Genomic DNA, 19,070 nt, shown 5'->3' with positions numbered 1-19,070 from the left:
CAGCATCAGCTGTTTCCCTGGCGCCTGGGCTCACTCCCCGGGGCTCCAGGGGCACATTTGGCCCCAGGCCCTTTGCCCCCAGGGGCCAGGCTCAACCATCACACTGCAGCTGCTGCATCCACAGGCACAGTATGCCCCGCCCACCCTGATGAGGACCCGCCCCCCATCAAGGTCCGCTTGTGCCAACACCAGGAAGCATCCCATCCGGCGCCGATGTGCAGGCCAGGATGCCGGCCCCGAGTGGGGCCTGGAGCTGCAGACACTCACCACGGGGAACGGGTGGCAGAGCAGGAGGAAGAGCTGCAGGAGGACCTTCCTCCTCACGTCTCCGGGGAACTGCACCAGCCCACAGAACCTGTGGGGACCCCGCACTCTGGTGAGCTGACCCCCGCCCACGCCTGCTGCCTGGATACCCCACACCTTCACTTCACTGGGGGGCCTGCCAGTCTGCGTGGGATGGGAGGCCCCCCAGGTGCTGCCCATGGTGACCCCCAGGCCTCAGGGCTGTTCCACTGGGGAGGCAGCCCTGGGTTCACGTCCACTTTCTCCCCGCAAGTGGGGGCATCCAGATCTCCAGAGTGTCGGGGAATCGGGGCTTTTTCTATGACAACACTCCCTGACCCGTCGGGGAGGCTGGTCCAAGGGTGGGCAGGCTGTGGCCGGGCCCACCTGCTCCACCAGGAACACGGGTCGGCGTGACCAGGGCCACCTGCCTCTCACTCTGACATCAGAACGCCCCTGACCCCGCGCTCTCGGCTGCTGGGCCAGCCCCTCCCTTTACCGCCTCAGTGAGTTACTTGGAACTCACACTGCGATGCTGGACCTCAGTTTCTGGACGTCTTTGGACTTCTTGATCTCCTCCTTACAAAGCGCGAGCAGCTTCACACAGAAGGGGTGGCTGGAAGGAAAGCACAGGACCCAGAGGTGGGCTTCCAGGGAACATCTGATGATGGCGGCCACCCCCGAGGAGGAGAGCCTCGCCCCTGGGGACGTGCACCAGGGCACGTCAACACCAGGGCGTGTAACTGGCTCCTTTGCAAGTGCAGCAGGGACAGACACCCGCTGTCTCGCGTACTCAACAAACCACCTTCCCCGCGGCACCTCCCCGGCCTCACGGCCCCTCAACAGGAGGGCAGGCTGACCCCTGGTGGGGCCTCGACGTAACAGGAACACCCAGAATTCAGCCCCCGCTGCAAGCCCAGCCAACGTGTGCCGTGTCAGCGCCAGGCTCAACCCAAGATCAAAAGAGGACGACCGAATCGTGACCAGGCCCCACTCACTCACTTCCAGGTTCAGGTCCTTGGAGGGTCAGGGAGGGACCGGAGGCATCCTCCCCGGCTCTGCTTGGCCGAGGAGAACGTGGCACCACGGTGGCCACGACCAGCGTGAGTCCCCGTGAGATGAAAATGCTCCTCTCCCGCGGAGCTGCAGCCCCAGGCCAATTCTGGCCATGCGACGAGGGCTGAGGTACAGTGGTCTGAGTGGCCCCACGCTCCCTCTTCCCGTCCACCGGCCAGGTGACCTGGGATATGGCTGGGGGCAGAGCCTTATCTCACCAGACTCCCACATGAGGGCGCAGGACAGACCTCCCACCCTAGGCAGGCAGAAGGCAGCCGCGTGGTGGCCATTTCAGGGTCAGCCTGTGACAGCAGCTCCCCTGACCAGAAGTGGTCCCAGGGAGACTCTCCCGTCTTCTCAGACTAAAGGAGACTCAGCCCCCCCGTGGCACCCCTGCCACCTGCCATCCACGTGGCACCACTGTCCTCTCAGCCGGCCCGCCCGCCAGCCCCACCCCTCCCTGATCCACCCGGCTTCTCCCCACAGCTCACTGAAATGCCTGTCAGGGACCAAGTGACCACCAGGTCGCTGAAGGCCGTGGTCACTCCTGTTCTCAGCCGACGTGACCACTCGGCACACATCGACGACCCCTGTGACTGCCCCTCCGCCTCACCTTCTTCCTGGTAGATCTGCTTCCCCTCTGCTCCCCGTCTCCCTAACGATGGGGCACCCCTACAGCTCTGTCACAGCTCTTCTGTCTACACACCTCCCCTGGCCACCTGTCTACACCTGACCCCCTGGTGGCCTCATGGGACCACATACCACCCATTTTCTGAGGACATTCCACCGAGTTCCAGCCTGGAAGGTCCATCTCCTCTGGAGAGATCTAACAAGCCTCTTAAACCAAACGTCTCTGCTATGAACTGAACGTTTGTGTCCCCAAGATTCCTACACTGAAGCTCTAATCTGGAACACGGGAGTGTTAGGAGGTGGGGCCTTGGGAGGCGATTAGAACATGACACGGAACCCACAGTGGGATCAGTGCCCTGCAGAGAGGAGACACAAGAGGTGGTCTTTCTGCCATGGGAAGACACAGCGAGACTGCCTCCCTGTGCTGATCTCGGACATTCAGCCTCCAGCATCGGGAGGAATGAGTTTCTGGTGTTTAACTGCCTGGGCTGTGGTATTTCTGTTACAGCAGCCTGACCTGCTAGGACAGCCTTCCAACTGGACCTCCAGGCCTCTCTGGTCCACGCTGACTCCATCCAGCCTTCCTGTCTGAGAACAACTGCCCCCTTCCAGTGGCCAGTCCAGGAAGCCCACAGTCACCCTTGGCTGCCTCATCCCCTCACACCCACACTGATCTGCAACCGGTGGTGTTCGGCGACATGCACGGGGGCCCACTGCTCCCTCCAGCTCCCCGGACCCCATGTCTCCTGCACAGCAGCACCCCCTTTCCTGGACCCCGAGACTCCCCTCCAGCAGCAGCAGCAGCTGGAGTGCCCATGACCCCCCGCTGCGGGAGGTGAGCCTGACACTTGGGGTACTATTTTCTCCTACCATTTTATTTTGAAATTTTCAAACCAGGAAAATAGGTTAAGATCTGAAACAGAATATTTAGTAAGCACAGTCATACAATGTATAAAAGGATCACATCCCACAACCATGGGGCGTATCCTGTGAATGCACAAGTTGCTCTGACAGTAGGTAGGAGAAACATGCTGTGATGTACCGTCGGCAAATTAAAGGGGAAACGCTTTGATGTTATTCAGTTAAAAGAGCGTTTGAGCATCTCAGCAAAGATGTAACGACAGGGACCAGACCTCACTCCCACCTGGAAGAACTAAAAGTGAACAAAACTCACTAGACAGCAGGCTGCAAAGGATGGTGGCCTGGGAGGCAAAGGAGGTGAGCCTGCAACTGCCCAGCTTCCTGCCTGCGGAGGGGACATGGAGGGTACCTGGGCAGAACCTGGTGCCACCCTGAGTTTTTGGTTTGCAGGGAAGAGGGCCCCCAAGGATTCACTCAAGCCCTCATCAGTGCAAGGACACAGCCCCAGACTGGGGAAGAACCCACAGAAAGATGACACACAACGACTGTCACCACCAAGGCACCAGAGCCTCAAACAGGGAGGCCGCTGAAGCGGCTGCAGTGTACCTGTGCTCGGCAGGTGAGGAGCCCTGAACACAGCAGAGGCGGGAAGCGGCCTCTCAGACCCACCCCCTGAGTCCACACCCACCCGGCCTGTCTGAGGTGGGCTCTCCACCTGGACCAGATTCCAGCACCGTGACCATCACAGCCCTCTGCGATCCCCATTCACCGTCCTGCCCGCCGTCCGTAACTGCCCTGACTGCAGGCCCCCGTCAGAGGGGACGCTTCACCTGCTCTGTTTCCCGCCTGGACAGCAGGGCTGCAGCAGGGGCCCCCACCCCCATGTGGGAGCAGCCAATGCTTCTTGGTGGCACTTACACTGTGTATAAAAACTGACCCTGAACATACTAGAAAGCTACCTCCTAGAAGCCGGATTTCTGGATCTCACCAGCTATTCTCTGAACACTCACTTCTCCTCGGCGGTGAAGATGGCGAAGCAGCCGTTGGCTAGCATCTGGTCCAGCATCTTTAGCAGCGGCACAGACACCCTGGGAGGGAAGACACGTGTGAGACGCCAGGTGCCAGAACCCAGCAGAAGGGAGGACCTACCTGGGCACGTGGGAAAGTCAGTGCTGCTGAGACGAGGGCGCTCCCTGGACGGCCATCAACTCAACCCCAACCATAATCCTGGCAGGATGTGTGCGGAAAATGACAAGCCAATTCTAAAGTTTATATGGAAACACAAAGGAGGAAGAAGAGCCCAAACAGCTACAGGAAGAAAGGACGAAGCTGGAGGGCCAATACTGCTCAATTTAAATAACTGTGGCAGGGACTTCCCTGGTGGTCCAGTGGGTAAGATTCCGCACTCCCAATACAGGAGGGTGGGTTCCATCCCTGGTTGGGGAACTAGATCCCGCATGCATGCCACAACTAAGAGTTTGCATGCCACAACTGAGAAGTCCGCACGCCACAACGAAGATCCCACGGGGCCACAACTAAAGACCCAGCACAGCCTAAATAAATAAATAAATATTTAAAAAAATAATAATTATTGTGGCAAAGCTCAAGTGATCAAAACCGTGTGATCCTGGTATGAAGACAAGCAAACACATCAAGGAAGAGAAAAGTCCCAAACTGGGCTGCACATCCACAATTTCTGACAATGATGCCAAAGCAACGCAGTGGGAAGGTCAGTGGGCGTCCACAGGCAAAACCAGGACACAGACCTGGACCTGTAGCTTGCATCACACAGAAACCAACCCCAAATGGACCTGAGGTCTGAATGGAACACTCAAACTATGAAACTTCTAGGAGAAAACGTAAGAGAAAGTCTTTGTAGCCTTGAAGTAGGCAGAAATTTCTTAGATATGACACAGAAAACACAATCCATAGAACAACAAGAGTACAAACAAGTTTATCAAGATGTAAAATATTTGTTCTTAACAGAGAGACTGTTAAGAGTGTGGAAGACAAGCTAGAGGCTGGGAGGAAACATCTGCAAATCACGTCTCACAAAGGACCTGTCCAGTACGTGTAAGAAAATCTCAAAACCCGGCAGCAAGGTAAAAAAGAAGCACCCAGTTTAAAAATGAGCGAAAATCTGAACAGATACCTGACCAAAGAGGCTATGCAGACAACCAGCAAGCACCCGAGAAGGTGCCCGGCACCCTCAGCCAGGAGGGAAACTCAAATTACAGCCACGACGAGAAACCACACCCCCTTGGATCGGCTAAAATGAAAAGGACCGACCACCCCAGCCATGGTGAGGATGTGGGCCCCCAGAACTCTCAGAGGCCGTGAGCAGGAAACGGTGCAGCCACTTCAGAAAACAGTCTGGCAGTTTTAAATATTCACCCGCCCTGTGACCCCAGCCAGGCTACTCCATAGCATTCACCCAAGAGCAAAGGAAAGACAATTCCACATGAAGGCTTGTGTATGAACATTCATCACAGCTTCACCTGCAGCTGCCTCAACCTGGAAGCAACCCCAGTGCCTATCCACAGGTAAACAGACAAATTGTGATGTACCCACACAACAGAACATAACTCAGCACTGAAAAGGGTGACTCTAAAAGAAACATGCTGCATCCGAGAAGCCAGACGCTAAAAGGGCACACACTGCATGATCCCACCTAAGTAATGTTCTAGAAAACGCCAACTAAGCTACAGTGACAGAAAGATCAGTGGCTGCCTTGGGGCTGGGGGACCCTGGGGGGGTGGGGTTAGAAGGGGCAGGAGGCAACTGTGGGTGACAGATGTGCTCAGTGTCTTGATTGTTTTTATGGTTGCTGACATGAGTCAAAACTTCTCAGACTGTACACTTTACGTGTGCTTTGTTAGATGTCTTCTACGCCTCCAGACAGCTACTCGCGGAAAGAGCAGAGAGCAATGGCCTGAGTGTCTGTTTGCTGAGAGCTCTCTGTGCTTCCCAGGGACAGGACAAGGGCCTGCATGAGGGGACCTGCAGCCGTGCGGTGGTAACCGGGGGCCCAGATGCTCTGGGACAGTTGAGAACGGAGTCCAGGAACAGCCCTCTCAGAAGGTGCAGGAAACATCCCCAATTCTGAGGTAGGGCTTTTGGGTCTACACTCCATCTTCTTGGAAAAGCAGTTAACAAAATGCTACAGCAAAAACATTTAGAAAACAGGTCACGTTCCAATCCTGGCAGGCTGAGATCTCATCTTCTCGATGGTCGTGGTTGTGTGTGAACCACGTGTCTGAACAGTGGCACTGACGTGTCCGTGTACATGACCAGGGAGCGCCACAGGCCAGAGCCACACGAGCTCTCCTGGCTCACAGCCCCTGTCACTTTACTTCCAACATACACAACCGGCCCAGAGTGCAGGCTGCGAGGGGCCCGGGAGGTGACTCCGGTCATGCCCTCGCCTGGCTGTGCCCACGTTCCTCACCTGGGCCCACCCTACCTCCCCTCAGAGCCCTGCTGGGAAATGAGACCCTGGGGATCTGAGAAACCACTGTGAACAGCCCCACCACTCACCTGTCGTTCAGAAGGCTGTCCTCAAAGACCTGCAGAAGGGTCCCAGTGAAGTCTTCAAGGGCTTGCGGGTCATTCTGAATCCCCTTCATGTACTCAAAGAGGCCCTGTGTTGAGTACCTGACCTGTAATACAGCATTCTTGTAAGAGGGACAAGACCACCCCACTCCTGGCACCCGCTGCCCCAGGGCTGGCCGCGGTGACAGACTCAAAACATCCACTACAGAGCGTCAGGTTCCCTCAGAGCCTGTCTGAGCCGGGCATGAGCGCGGCCACAGTGCAGACACCCGAATCGGAAGTGCAGCTCTGGACGCAACAGCACAACCCAAGCCCTCACATGCTGTTGCTAAATTTGGACTCCTTAGAGGTGCGGTATCTGGGCGACCACCGCTGCTGGGGAGCAAAAGCAAAGGCACCTCCCCTCAGGCCAACAGCTAACACCATCGCACAACCAACACCCAAATGATGGGTCCTCACGGAGGAGTCTACAGAGCAAGAAAGCAGATGCAGGCCTCCCTCTGACAGCAGACACTGGATCACATGACACAGAATGTAGGAGGATGTCGTGTTATTACAGAGAAATGCAGTCACAAAGATGAGCGTGTGATGGAAAAGCACGAGAAACAGATTTCAGAACAAACTGAATGGTAATGAAGATACGATTACCGAAACACCAAAACATGCAACAGTGGGAGGGAACAAGCAGGCTACACAGAACTGCAGAAACTGCAGTAATTTGAAAAGAAGCGTGAAGGCGGAGAGGATGGACTGTGGGCACGAATGAGGACGGTGGAGAACTTCCCAGAAGTGACGAAAACCACGAATCCCCCGGTTCAGGAAACACCAAATCAGGGCCCAGGGAGCAATGAGAGGGGAGAGGGAGAGGGAGGGGCCCACGCAGGGGAGACGACACAACAGAACAGAGAAAACACAACGAACCACCACGAAAATGCATGAACAGGGAACAGGAACCTGGAGAGACAGGTTGGGGAACCGCGGGGCGCTTGATGTGCAGGGAGGGTGAATCGAGGCCGGCGAAAAAGCCCGGGAGCACAGGACCTGCACGCGCCTGCACCTGCAGTTTCCCTGCCGCTGCGCTCAGGCCCCACTCGCTGTCCAGTGGATCGGGGTAACGCCCGCCCCCCACCTGCCCCACAGGCACACTGAGCCCCAGCAGAGGCTCCTGAAGGAAGGATGGAAGGAAGGAAGGAGGCAGTGCTCCCTCTCGGGAAGGCCCACTGAGGCACCTGCTCACCGTGGACTCGGTCAGGCCGCCCACGGACACGGCCAGCCCCAGCAGCACGTGGTAGCGGTAAGCAGGCAGCCCCAGGAGCCGGGCCACGCGAGGGAAGGCCTGTGATGGCGCGCCCCAGTTCACAGAGGCCACAGCGGACCTGCAAGACAGAAGCACGAGCTAGAGGGGCCGCCCCGCTGGGAACAGAGCTGCCCCACCGGGAACTCAGCACCAGTACCTGGGGAAAAGCCTCTCCAGCTCCTGCCGGTGGGGCACATGGGGGATGGCGGGGCCGTCCCAGTGGAGCAGCGCCAGGAACACACGGGCTGCGTGCGCCCGGAACCGGTCGATCTTCTCACTCGCCTGCTGGGCTAAGCAGCACATGACCTGCTGGCAGCTACAAACCAAGAACGGAGGGTTAACTCGGCTGGAACATGAGAGTGGGCACACGCGCCACCCTGGCTGCGGGTGGGAACAGGATCTGACAGCCCAGAAGCCTAAGTGGGAGTTCTAGAGTGGAAGCAGTGAAGACTGATGGGGCTACCGGTTGACTGGTGTGTGAGAAGAGGCGAAAGAAACGGGAGGATGGGGGGCCTGCAGCCAGAGGAGGAAGTCGGGGCGGTGGTGCTGAGGAAGCAACGCCCGGGTCTCCTCAGGGGTCTCGGCAACAGAAGGGGCACGGTGATACCAGGCCAGCAAGGTACCCAGAGGCAGCCCGGTGTCCAGGGAACCAATGGGGGGCAGGATGGCCAGTCCCCAGCAGCAGCAGGCGCTCGGCACAGGGGTCCTGAGCCAGGAAGCTGGCTGTCCTGCAACAGGCCTGGACCCTGAGGGAGGCCTAGCCAGGAGCAGGGGCTGTGGTGTCAGGGGGGAGGACCCGGGCAGACCCTCTCCACGCGGCGGGAGAACACACTCACACCGGGGCCTCGATCAGCTCTGGCTGGTCCTTTGCCAGCAGAAGAGTCAGGTCCATAAGACTCGTCATGGCGGCCTCGCGGACCCTGCAGAGACATGGAGGGGTGAGGCTTCCTGCCCCCGGAGCTATGTGACCATCAGCCACTCTGCGTGGTCGGGATCAGACACCCTCAACCCAGGGCAAGAAACACGTAGGAGGCTCGACAAAGGCCGCCGGCAGCCTTTCCTCCAGAAATATTTCTCTCACACATTACCTTGAACAAAGACACCTGAAGACTAACGGCCAGGTCCCAGCAAACTCTCTCACAAGTGCACACACAGAAACAACACTGACTTTCCCATGAACCTTTCAACACGAAATATACCCACTCTACAAAGGTTTTCCCGCAGAAACACTCTTGAGGGCTTTTCGAGGGAGGGATGGAGAGCAGCTCGTGTTTGCTCAGAATGAAACAGCGTCATTTCAAACTTGGGACAAAGAACGCTCAACCCAGGTCAGACACGCTGGGCAACGGGGACCACAGACGCTGCCCCCCGCCGCCGGGGCCGGCAGGTCCTGTATGCCTGGGGCACCCACCCTCCCGCCAAGGAGAGCGCACCACGTGGGAGATAGCCTGCGCTATTCGGGTCTGCACGGACAGAGGCCCCAGCCCCGGAGGGGCCAGCAGCCAGAGCACTGAGTGCAGGTGCGGTGGTGCTCGGAGGCATGAGACGGACACAGGCCGGGGCCGAGGGAGCTGGGCAGGCTCAGACACCAAGGTACAGCCGCCAGCCAGCTGCTGCTCAGGACACAACACGCACGACCCTCTGGAGGTGCCAGGGTGGGTCAGGGCGTACACGGAGGGAGGACAGAGCATCCCCCCTGGACCCCCAGCGCCCATGGGCACAGCACTACAGGGAACGGCCGACGAGAGGAAACTGGAGCGGCTAAAGCCTGCAGCACACGCCCCTGGGGCCCTCACCAGCTCCTAACTGGACAAGCACAGGGTGCGGGTCCCAAACCCCAGAAGCCGGCTGCTGGGGGGGGGCACATGTGCAGGAGAAAGCCCTGGGAAGCCCCTCAGTCAGAGCTGTGGGTGTGGGCAGGAGAAGGGCCAGCCAGCCCCAGCCCTGAGGACAGCAGGTGACCCACCCACACAATAGGGGGCCTGACAAAAGGAAACTTAAATCTTGCTGCAAGGAAATTACACAACCCCAAATCTCCGCAATTTTGAACTCACAATTTCTGGATTTAGTTAAAAGTTACAAGGAATGTTAAAAAAAAAAAAAAAAGACCAAGTGTTAACAATAATGAGAGAGGGAAGACGACAGAAATAGACCCATGGATGACATGGATATTGGAGTAAATGGCCAGTCTTTATAGTAACCACAAGGAACACGCTGAAGAAAAAAAAAGAAAGAAAGATGGAAAACAAATGGAAAAGATGAAGATTTTCTACAGAGAATTAGGATCTCTGGAAAAGGACTCAACACTGCAGAGCTCAGATAAACCTCTGGAATTAAAGATTCACAGAGCGGACCCCTGCATGTGCACAGCACCGGCTGGACCTCCTCTGTTCACTTTATGTTCCGCATGCTCTGGGGGCAGCCACGGTGGCAACTGTAACACCAGTGAAAACCCACTGCCCTTCTGGCTTGAACTGTGCAACCAGGGTCAGAGAGTAAAGGGCTCCCCTTAAAGGGGCCTGAGAAGGGGCCCCCGCGTTCACAGAGGACCACCACCCACAACTCCACCACACAGGCAGCACAGCAGAACCTGAGTGGCCGCCCGTATCGGGTGAGGCGGAGACCACGGCGCTGTACTCAAAGTGGGCCCACTGCCTGCTGCGAGGCCACCAGCACCCTCTGGGAGGATGAAGCAGAACCCTACCAGTGTCCAGGAGCCACTCTAGAGCCACATGCCATGCAAAGAACCAGGAAGAGTAGCTCAGTGTCCAGGACAGACACGTGAGCCCCGGCTGTGGTCAGAGCATCTTCACCGGCACAGACCCTAAAAGGCACGGCTGCCACGGCCTCGTCCCACCGAGGACAGGGCAACAAAGGGCTCAGGTGGCCGTGCTGGGGCCTCCCTGAGGACATGGGCCCGGGGAGGTGCTGTGGCCCCCCCTTGAGCACCCCCATGCTCCCACTGTCTGGGAGGACCCCGGGGTTCTGGATATGCTGTGCAGACACGTGCACAGTCCTCAGGCCCCCACGGGAGCCGTGCCCCAAATGCCATCTCAGGACAGAAGAAGGAAAGGAAAGCAGCAGGTGAGGTAAGGGAACACTCCTGGTGGATGAAGAGGCAGGAAAGGCCAGCAGACACAGAGAAGGGGGAAAAAACCCAACCAGGAATGTTATTAATGAAAATACAAGACGAAATTAAAGCTAACTTCTTTTTGCATCGTTGTAATAAACAAACCACTTCCTCTCAATGTCAGCGACAGCTCACCCGGTGCTCGGCCCACAGTGAACCCCTCATCACAAGCCATGTTTACAGGGGGGTCTTGAAGGAGAGAATGTGAATAAAAACACTTAGAAGAGGTTCCAACATAAGCTGTAGGAGAACCTCTCAGCTTCTCCAAAATGGCAACTTGGTCTCTTATTTCTAGTAAACAGAAAAGTACTTTTGAAACCTTGGAAAAGAAATACAAGCGAATCCAGGCAGGGATCCGAGCACAGCGGCGTGAGCATCTTCCCCATGCTCGGCTGACAATGACACAGGCCTCCTTCAGGTCAACAAGCAACTGAAGGGCTCCTTCCAAGACTGAAATCTGTGCACCTCAAGTCTTATTCCCAATCAGGCAGGAGCCAAGATGATGATATACAATGGGATTCCTAGAGAACCCAGGTGCTCCCTACTCCTCTTCCCCAAAATGGTTTCAGATCCTTCCTGCTTTAAACAGTTGCATGGGGGCTTTGCATGAACTTTATTAGGTAAAACTGGAGACCAGACAACTGGGGCTTAGACGAGGGAGACACAACAATGTTTGTATTTTATGAAGTTAATTTTTTTTTTTTTCAGTGAAGAGTAGGACAGGACTTCCCTGGTGGTCCAGTGGTTAAGAATCCACCTTCCAGGGCTTCCCTGATGGCGCAGTGGTTGAGAATCTGCCTGCCAATGCAGGGGACGCAGGTTCGATCCCTGGTCAAGGAACTAAGATCCCACATGCCGCAGGGCAACTAAGCCCGCACACCGCAAGTACTGAGCATGAGCGCCACAACTAGAGAGAAGCCCACACTGCAACAAAAGATCCCCCATGCTGCAACTAAGACTCAACACAGCCAAAAAATAAAATAAATAAATAAATATTTAAAAAAAAAAAAAAATCAGGATGCACAAACAAGAGACTGGGACAGAAACCCCGGCTGCCCTGGGAATAAAGGGTCCAGGCTGCGGCCAGGGCAGCAGCATGAACGCCCCATCTCTGGCCTCGGCGGGACATTCTGAGAGGAGCAGGGGGTGAGGATAACGCGTCCGCCTCACCATGCTCCCACGTCCCCGCGGCTGTCGGTGGTGTAATCGCTCAGACAGCCCAGCAACGTGCAGTAAACCTGGGCAACGTCCTCTCTGCACACAACCTCGTCTGGAGTCCCTTCTGCTTGCACACCGACAGTCTGGCAAATCCTGAAATTAAAAACATGGGAAACACAGCTAACGTCTGCGGATCCCATGCAAGTTCTCCTGTCTCTCTCATCATTTTGGCCTGATGTGTCTTTCCTGACAGGATGACCTCTGAACAGGCCCATAACTCGGAGGCAGACTCAGAATCCCCAAGTTCCTCCCGCACTGACGTAAAGCTGAGTGACGCTCTTCTCCAAATCACATTTCTAGTGTCTACGGTTTCAGGGTGCACGGGGTGGATGGGGGTGGTGGTGTCCGTGGCTGGCCCCTCCTACCCACCATCCTGCAGAAGGGGCTCCACCCGGGCTCGTGGGGAGAGAAAGGGTGGCCCCTCCCGACGTGTGCGTGTGTGACTAGCGCCAGCGTTCCCTCCACATGTGCCACTCCCCGTCCCGGGGGCCGCAGTCTCGAGTGGAAAGCTCAGCCCCAGTCCCTGAGCAGGTCCAGTGTCCCCAAAGCACAGAGATAAGCACGCTACAGGTTTAATATTCATTATGACAAAACTGTAATGATCCTCTATGAGTTGAAATGTTCTTGAACAATCCTCTGAAGAGAGAAGACACTAGAAAATAAAAAATAACATTTGCCTCAAAGTAGATTCAGCCCCCAAGACTGGGCTTCTCACAAAAACTGCCGTGAACGTCCCTTCATGCTCGGTCACTGGCTTCCGAGAGAACAGCGACTTTGGGGAGGAAAACCTGCGGGGCTCACCTAGAAATTGCCTTCAAAGCATCCCGCCTGGACTCGGCAAAGCTCACGTCCTCGGGAGAAATGTGGGTAACAGCCCTCAAGCCTGCTAGAACCTGAAAAGCAATGACAAGTCATCAACAGAACTGTTAGCCTCAAGATGAATGTACTTTTCATGCAAGTGGAGACCTGGCCTGGTGCCCTGCTGCTCCCAGAATGCAGCACAGTGCGGCCGGTGGCCGTCCGGGTGGGCCATGCACCCCAAAGAACACACGGTGCGGGGAGAGGGGGTTGCCTCCAACCCTTCCCACTGCTGGGCTCCCACCCCCACCCCACCCCCTGGCACCCAGGCAGCCTCTGCAGATCTGCCGCCTCCTCAGGGGCAAGACCCTGCACTCGCGGCCAGCATCCCCTTCTGCCCCCGGCTTGGAGCTGAAGCGCAGTGCACACAAAGCACCTGGCTTCTCACATCTCCACCAGTTACTTCTCCCAGGGACAGTTCAGTTCTAAAAGCCAGGTGTTTCAAACAGATAAGCCCCAGAGCAGGCTTTGGATGGTCTGTCCCCGCTCTCGGTACGTAAGGTGGTCTAGCGCCTCAGATCCTAAGGTGTCCCAGGCAGGGGCAGGTGATACAGGTGAGGGGCATGTGTGCGCCAGGCACTTGGCAGCAGCGACATCTGGGAGGTGGGCTGGCAGGACCATGACTGATGTCTGAGTTAAGGGAGAGGGGAGCGCAAGCATAGGAGTTTGGTGGGCTGAGGCCAGCTGGGTCTCCAGGGTCTGACTCTGCCACCCACTCTCCTGGAGCTCAGGACCCAAGTTGGGGTGTCAGGAGAGTTGATAGATCACCCCTGAAAGGAGACAGGCCAAGGACGGTGGAGCTCAAGGGAGAACCCCTCTGTCCCCGGCCATGCCAGAAACACAGGGCCCAGTGCTGGGGAGAAAGGGCAGCTCCCCAGGGAGGAGTCCTGGGGTGGGAGACCCAGCGCCCTTCACCACGGCCACAGAGGAGGCCAGCATTTCCAGACAAGGCTGGAGACATCCGTTCTTAACGCAGAAAACACTGGATGATGCACCACAGGCAAGTAAAGGCCAGGTGTGCTTCCACGGAGGCCGCAGCTCCCTAACCAGCCTGGGAGTCAGCAATCCTGAGTTTCCTTCAGGTGAGAACATTAACTGGGCTCTCAAAGACCACCTGCTGCCCCCGGTGCTCCCATCCCCTTTCTTGTGCACACACGTGCTGGCTTTCAGGAATTCCTTCCACCCACAAACCCCGCTTGGGTCTCACACGACACCCTGCCATGCTCAGGCCAGCCTCACCTGCCGGAGCCGGCCCTTCAGGACAAAGGCCGGCAGGGCACCCAAGGCCAGGGCGAAGCCACAGCGAGCCATCTCCTCGGGGCTCTGAAGTTCGGCGAGATACTGCTTTACCAGCTCCTCTGAAAAGATGGAACCAGAAGGTGACCACTGTTGTCCATTATCCACAAGACACACTCTTCACATACGTTCCAGAACACAAGCAAACAGTGCTGAAGGAAGAAGGGAGGAGCTACTTAGGCTCCTAAAGTAGATGTATTTTCGAAGTGGTGTAAATCAAAACAGATTGAAGAAAAGAGTACTTATTGGGGGGTTTTAAGGTTTTCGTAAGCATTTTAATACATGATTTCACTCCGGGGAAAATAAAGCCAAGACAGTTTAACGGTAGTCAACAGTCAAATTTTCATTTTTTATTCACTGAGAACACAAATGCCTTCCTCAGAAATGAGGATACTTCCTCAAAGACTGAGAGCAAACATGGCTCCAAGCTGGACCCCCAGGGCTCAGCGCTCGGACACAGCAGGGGTGCAGGGACTGCTCTGCACAAGACACCCAAGGCTGGTTGGGCAGAAACAGGCAGAGCAGTCAGCCAGGCTGAGTGAGAGCACAGGGCGGGGAAAACAGACCTTCCCACACGGGAAAAAGTCCGTCATGGGAACTGCAAGAGTACCTGGAACAGAGGTTGTGAGAGGGAGAAATGGGAAAGAGGGCCCTGAAAGTCCAGGGCGTGATTCAAGAATTCTAGGAAGTGAAGTGGAAAAACCAGATCTGTTCTCTGAAAACGCAGCTCAGAAAGTCAAGAAAGGCCAGACACCCTTATACTCTGTTACCTACCACAACCGAAGAGATTCCTGCTATCACATATGCTTACATTTCAACGAAGCATGACTTCTGTAATGTGAATGTGAAAACCTTACATCCTCATATATTAGGATAGGAAAAAAAAACTGGAACTCCACTTGTACGTACACTAAGGTGATATCTTTGGTGGAACTTAAAACAACACACTTTGGCAGCAGCATGAAAATCCTTCTCTACAACTCACTTGAGTTTTAACAATAACATGTTAATTTCAGAATGTCCTTTGTTTTTATAGTCCGAGTGACATGACATGTTACCCTTTTCTTAGGCAAAAAATAAAATATGACTTGATCATCCCAATTTAATATAAAGCAACATTACAGTAGTCCCTCAACATCCAAGGGGGACTGGTTCCAGAACCCCCCGAGGAAACCAAACTCCACAGACGCTCAAGTCTCTTTTATAAAATGGCGCAGTGTTTGCATATGACCCACGCACACTTCCCACACGCTTTAAATCATCTTTGGTGACGTGTGATACTCAACACAACGCCAGTGCTGTGTCAATCGCTGTACATGTTGTGTCAATGTTATGCAAACAGGTGCCTACACAGAAAATTCAAATTTTACTTTTTGGAACTTTCTGGATGTGGAACCCGCAGATACAGAAGACCAACTGTGCATTCTGTCTCTTTATGTAAAATTGCCTATAGTAAAGGAACACAGTGTAACATCATTAATTTGGAAAGTCTGTCAGAAGATCAAATTATAAAATATTTTCTTATTTTTGAAAAAATTCACAGAAAGTAGATCTAGACTATTGCACTCATGATTCTTCTACACTTACGATAATTTTTGAAGTGTTTTACTTTTGAAGTAACTGTAGTGCATGTTCTATAAAATGGTATAAAGGAAAGCTACGGGGCCACATCACATGTGAATATGAAGCTTCTTCATACAAAACTAACACTCTTGAGAACTAGACCCTACAAACAGGACCATGTGATGTGTGAGATAAACTCCAGCTTAGAGGTGGCTCTGGAAAACCCAACTGAGGCAATGACGTGTAGTGAGGCAGTTACACCGACACTGTTCCCGTGAAGAGGAAAAGAGCAGAAGTATTAACACGTGAAGGACATTTGCCAGAAAAGCGTTGCCATGGGCCATACAAAAATTCTAAAACCCACTACAGTGAGACAGAAAAGTCAACGGAGTGATCACTCAATGAACAGACTCCAAGGAGAAGTCAGGAGGATGGGGCAGGACAGCAGAAGCAGACGACTCTGAGCTGACAGAGCCTGGGAAACGAGTGTGGAAAACAGTCACCCGATAACGAAGGACGGGCACCAAGGGACGGGGTGGAAGAGCGGCCTCCACAGAGACAGGGAGCTCCCCCATGGTAACGGGAGCCTCCAAAGCACAAAACAGGGGAAAGTTGACTTAAAAACAGAATTTAAGCAAACGCTGCTGAAATAAGTAAGAGTTGATTCTACACGTAAAGTGGTAACATCCAGGAAAGTGGACCCCGCGTGGCCTGCAGGGAGCCCCTCTGGGCGCCAGGCGAGGGTGGGACGGGCTGAGGAGGAGGGGGTGTCTCCACGGCCTGGGGCCCGCTCTCTCCCTCCCCCCACAGGCCCCATCCACACTGCAGCGGGAGGGGCACCCAGGGCACCACCCACCACCCCAGCCACGGAGGATGCGGGCCGAGTGCAGGCGCCCACTCACCCTGCGAGGTGGAGTCCGCCTCCCCAGAGTGGTACTCGCTGCAGAGGGCGGCCAGGGCCGACACAGCCGCCTCCTGAAACGAAGCAGATGTGAGTGAGCGGCAGGCTCCCGGCCCAGGAGCAGCCGGGCAGCCCTGCAACCAGGCCAGCGACTCGGTTTGAAAGACCCAGAGGCTGAATGACGTCACCCTTTCCAGTACATCTGCTGGTCATCAGTCACATACGGTCATAACTTTAATATTCTCTGCAACTAATACACTGAAGAGAAAATGATTATTTCCTCCATACAATGCAAATTCCATGTCTTCCAATGTGAACAGGTAACAATAAAACATGGCATTTTATTCTTTCCCAGCAGAAGTAACGAAGGAAAAGTGTGGTAAACACCCAGAAGCAACGTGGCAAGGCCCCCAGGCGGGCCATGTACAGACCTCGTTTGGAGAGGAGTTGGGGTCCATGGGTGCTGGGAACAGGAGGGGCTGCACGAGGAGGAAGGGCCAATCTGAGGGTGGGGCAGCGAGAGGGACAAAGTGCAGGTGTGGGGCTCACACCGCACGCAGGACCCTCCGCCCCTCCTGTCACCTCCACGGTCACCCATCTAAGCCTTTATCAATCATACAGACAGTGAGGGGCAAATGCTGGGTTCATGTGCTCTTCCTGCTGCTCCCCCAAACCAGGGAGCCCCGGCAGAGGTGCTGGGGGAGGGATGTCCTCATACACATCAGAGGAGCAGACCAAACCATGATCATGGCTGGTATGAGTCAACTATGAATATGTTTTTAAAAGGAAATTCTAAGGCACTAATTGTGAAGAACTCAAATTCAACTAGTAAAACTGTACCTGGATGCTACAGAATGATAAAGTTACTTTAAAGAAGGGAGGGGGGCTGAAGATTTGTTCTATTAACCCAGCAGAAATGCTGAGACACACAGGAGGCTGGAGAACTGTAGGGAGACCAATATGTACTTTCACTCCTTCATCCTCAATATCAAAGCCTAGTCATTATCAATACCCAAGACTGTTATCTCTGCAAGGGGTTAGGGGTTGCAATGCTGCTAGTCCAAAGTTCACCTGTCCTGGGGCAGGACAGTAGTGGCCACTGGGACGGGGACACACACACACACACACACACACACACACACACACACACACACTCTTGCTTGCTCAAAATGACTAACGCTGACGTGCTGACGTGATTCTGGATGCAGTTTGCTCATCAGTACATGAGCATCACGAACAGAGCTTCCAACCCTAAAATTCTACAACTCAACAGGACGTGGAGTGTATAGGGAAAATGTTTATAAGGTAAATATAATTAATAAAGCCAGAAACAGTAATAAAAAATTTAAATATTCTGGTAAGTAATGACTGCATTCGTTTTCTTGATCATAAATTACAAAGACAGTATCACCCAGAATTCCAAATGTAATTATGGCATTTATCAATCATGTTGGTCTATAAAAGGGACTCATAATGCACGCAACCCTTTGAAACAAACACTAAAGTAATTATTTCTACACAGTGCAACAGCCAGAAAGCCCCCGCTCCCCACACCTTTATCCGTTGTCGAGAGTGGCTTGAAATGAGGTGAAGGTTTCTCAAGGTGTCGTTTATCAGCCACTGCCAACCAGCTGTCAAAGAGACAAATTCATTCAGTCGGTAAAGAACATTTGTATGAAATTAAAAACAACAACACACAGATCTTCTTCTACCTCTCAAGTCAAAGTAGATGGTGACCTTTGAGAGGAACCTGGAGGAAACCTAAGGTACACACTCTCCAGATCTAACAAAATTCTAAAGGCCCTCGCCCTCCCCACCTAAAGGGGGAAAGTCTTCTTTCTGCTGCTGAAATGTGAAAACTGTCATGTGGGGAAGTTTTTGTTCTTTTATCACACCTTCAGGTTTCAGGTGGTCTTTTCCTGTACCTCTCCCCCGAACAATCCCTCCAGACCCCCACCAATAAAAACCCAAACATTCAATTCAATTAGATCCAATACTTGGGAACAAACATTAAATCTATTCAATTTTTTTTTAAGTTGCAGAACTTCTGAGGCTGCAGACCAAAGAGCCAGGACAGCCCAGTGGTGGAGGTGACCCCGAGGCTTTTCTTACTGCCTCTCTGTGGCCAGGTGCCATGGAATATGCAGAGGCTCCCAGACCCGCACAGGGGCCTGGCCGCCACCCCCAGGGAGAGCTGTGGCAACTGCTGGCCCTCCCCTCGTCCTGCGAGAGAGTGCCCCTCAGGCTTGCACCATCCATCTGGGAGAGGAACAGCCGAGAATGCCGGGTGCTGGGCACGGCCGTGACAGGCAGAGCCCCAGTCAGCAGCTCTGAGGAAGGAGCTTGACCCCTTGGAAGTGAAGGGAGAGTCTCTGTTTTTGTGGGGAGAGTGTGGTGGACGCTCACTATTTACAATGGGTTCTTAC

At 54.5% G+C, this 19,070-nt stretch overlaps 1 protein-coding gene across 2 annotated transcripts in view; it reads right to left on the bottom strand.

Moving 5' to 3' along the window:
* Positions 1-19,070, bottom strand: part of TBCD (tubulin folding cofactor D) — a 174,278-nt gene that overhangs the window by 8,614 nt on the left and 146,594 nt on the right. The window contains exons 25-36 of one of the 2 annotated variants that reach the window (XM_024760761.1): positions 18,199-18,275; positions 16,646-16,718; positions 14,124-14,242; positions 12,828-12,919; positions 11,979-12,119; positions 8,515-8,598; positions 7,836-7,994; positions 7,619-7,757; positions 6,367-6,488; positions 3,840-3,917; positions 809-898; positions 268-355 (exon numbers count right to left, since the gene is read on the bottom strand). In XM_024760761.1, the coding sequence (XP_024616529.1) occupies positions 268-355; positions 809-898; positions 3,840-3,917; positions 6,367-6,488; positions 7,619-7,757; positions 7,836-7,994; positions 8,515-8,598; positions 11,979-12,119; positions 12,828-12,919; positions 14,124-14,242; positions 16,646-16,718; positions 18,199-18,275 (1,262 nt within the window). Of the gene's footprint in view, positions 1-267; positions 356-808; positions 899-3,839; positions 3,918-6,366; positions 6,489-7,610; positions 7,758-7,835; positions 7,995-8,514; positions 8,599-11,978; positions 12,120-12,827; positions 12,920-14,123; positions 14,243-16,645; positions 16,719-18,198; positions 18,276-19,070 lie in introns of those variants that run through there. The other variant, XR_003005411.1, reaches the window with a different exon arrangement.

Source organism: Neophocaena asiaeorientalis, unplaced genomic scaffold (genome assembly GCF_003031525.2).
Source record: "Neophocaena asiaeorientalis asiaeorientalis breed wild unplaced genomic scaffold, Neophocaena_asiaeorientalis_V1.1 scaffold30, whole genome shotgun sequence".
NCBI lineage: Eukaryota > Metazoa > Chordata > Mammalia > Artiodactyla > Phocoenidae > Neophocaena > Neophocaena asiaeorientalis.
This window is presented reverse-complemented; position numbering and strand designations above follow the sequence as displayed.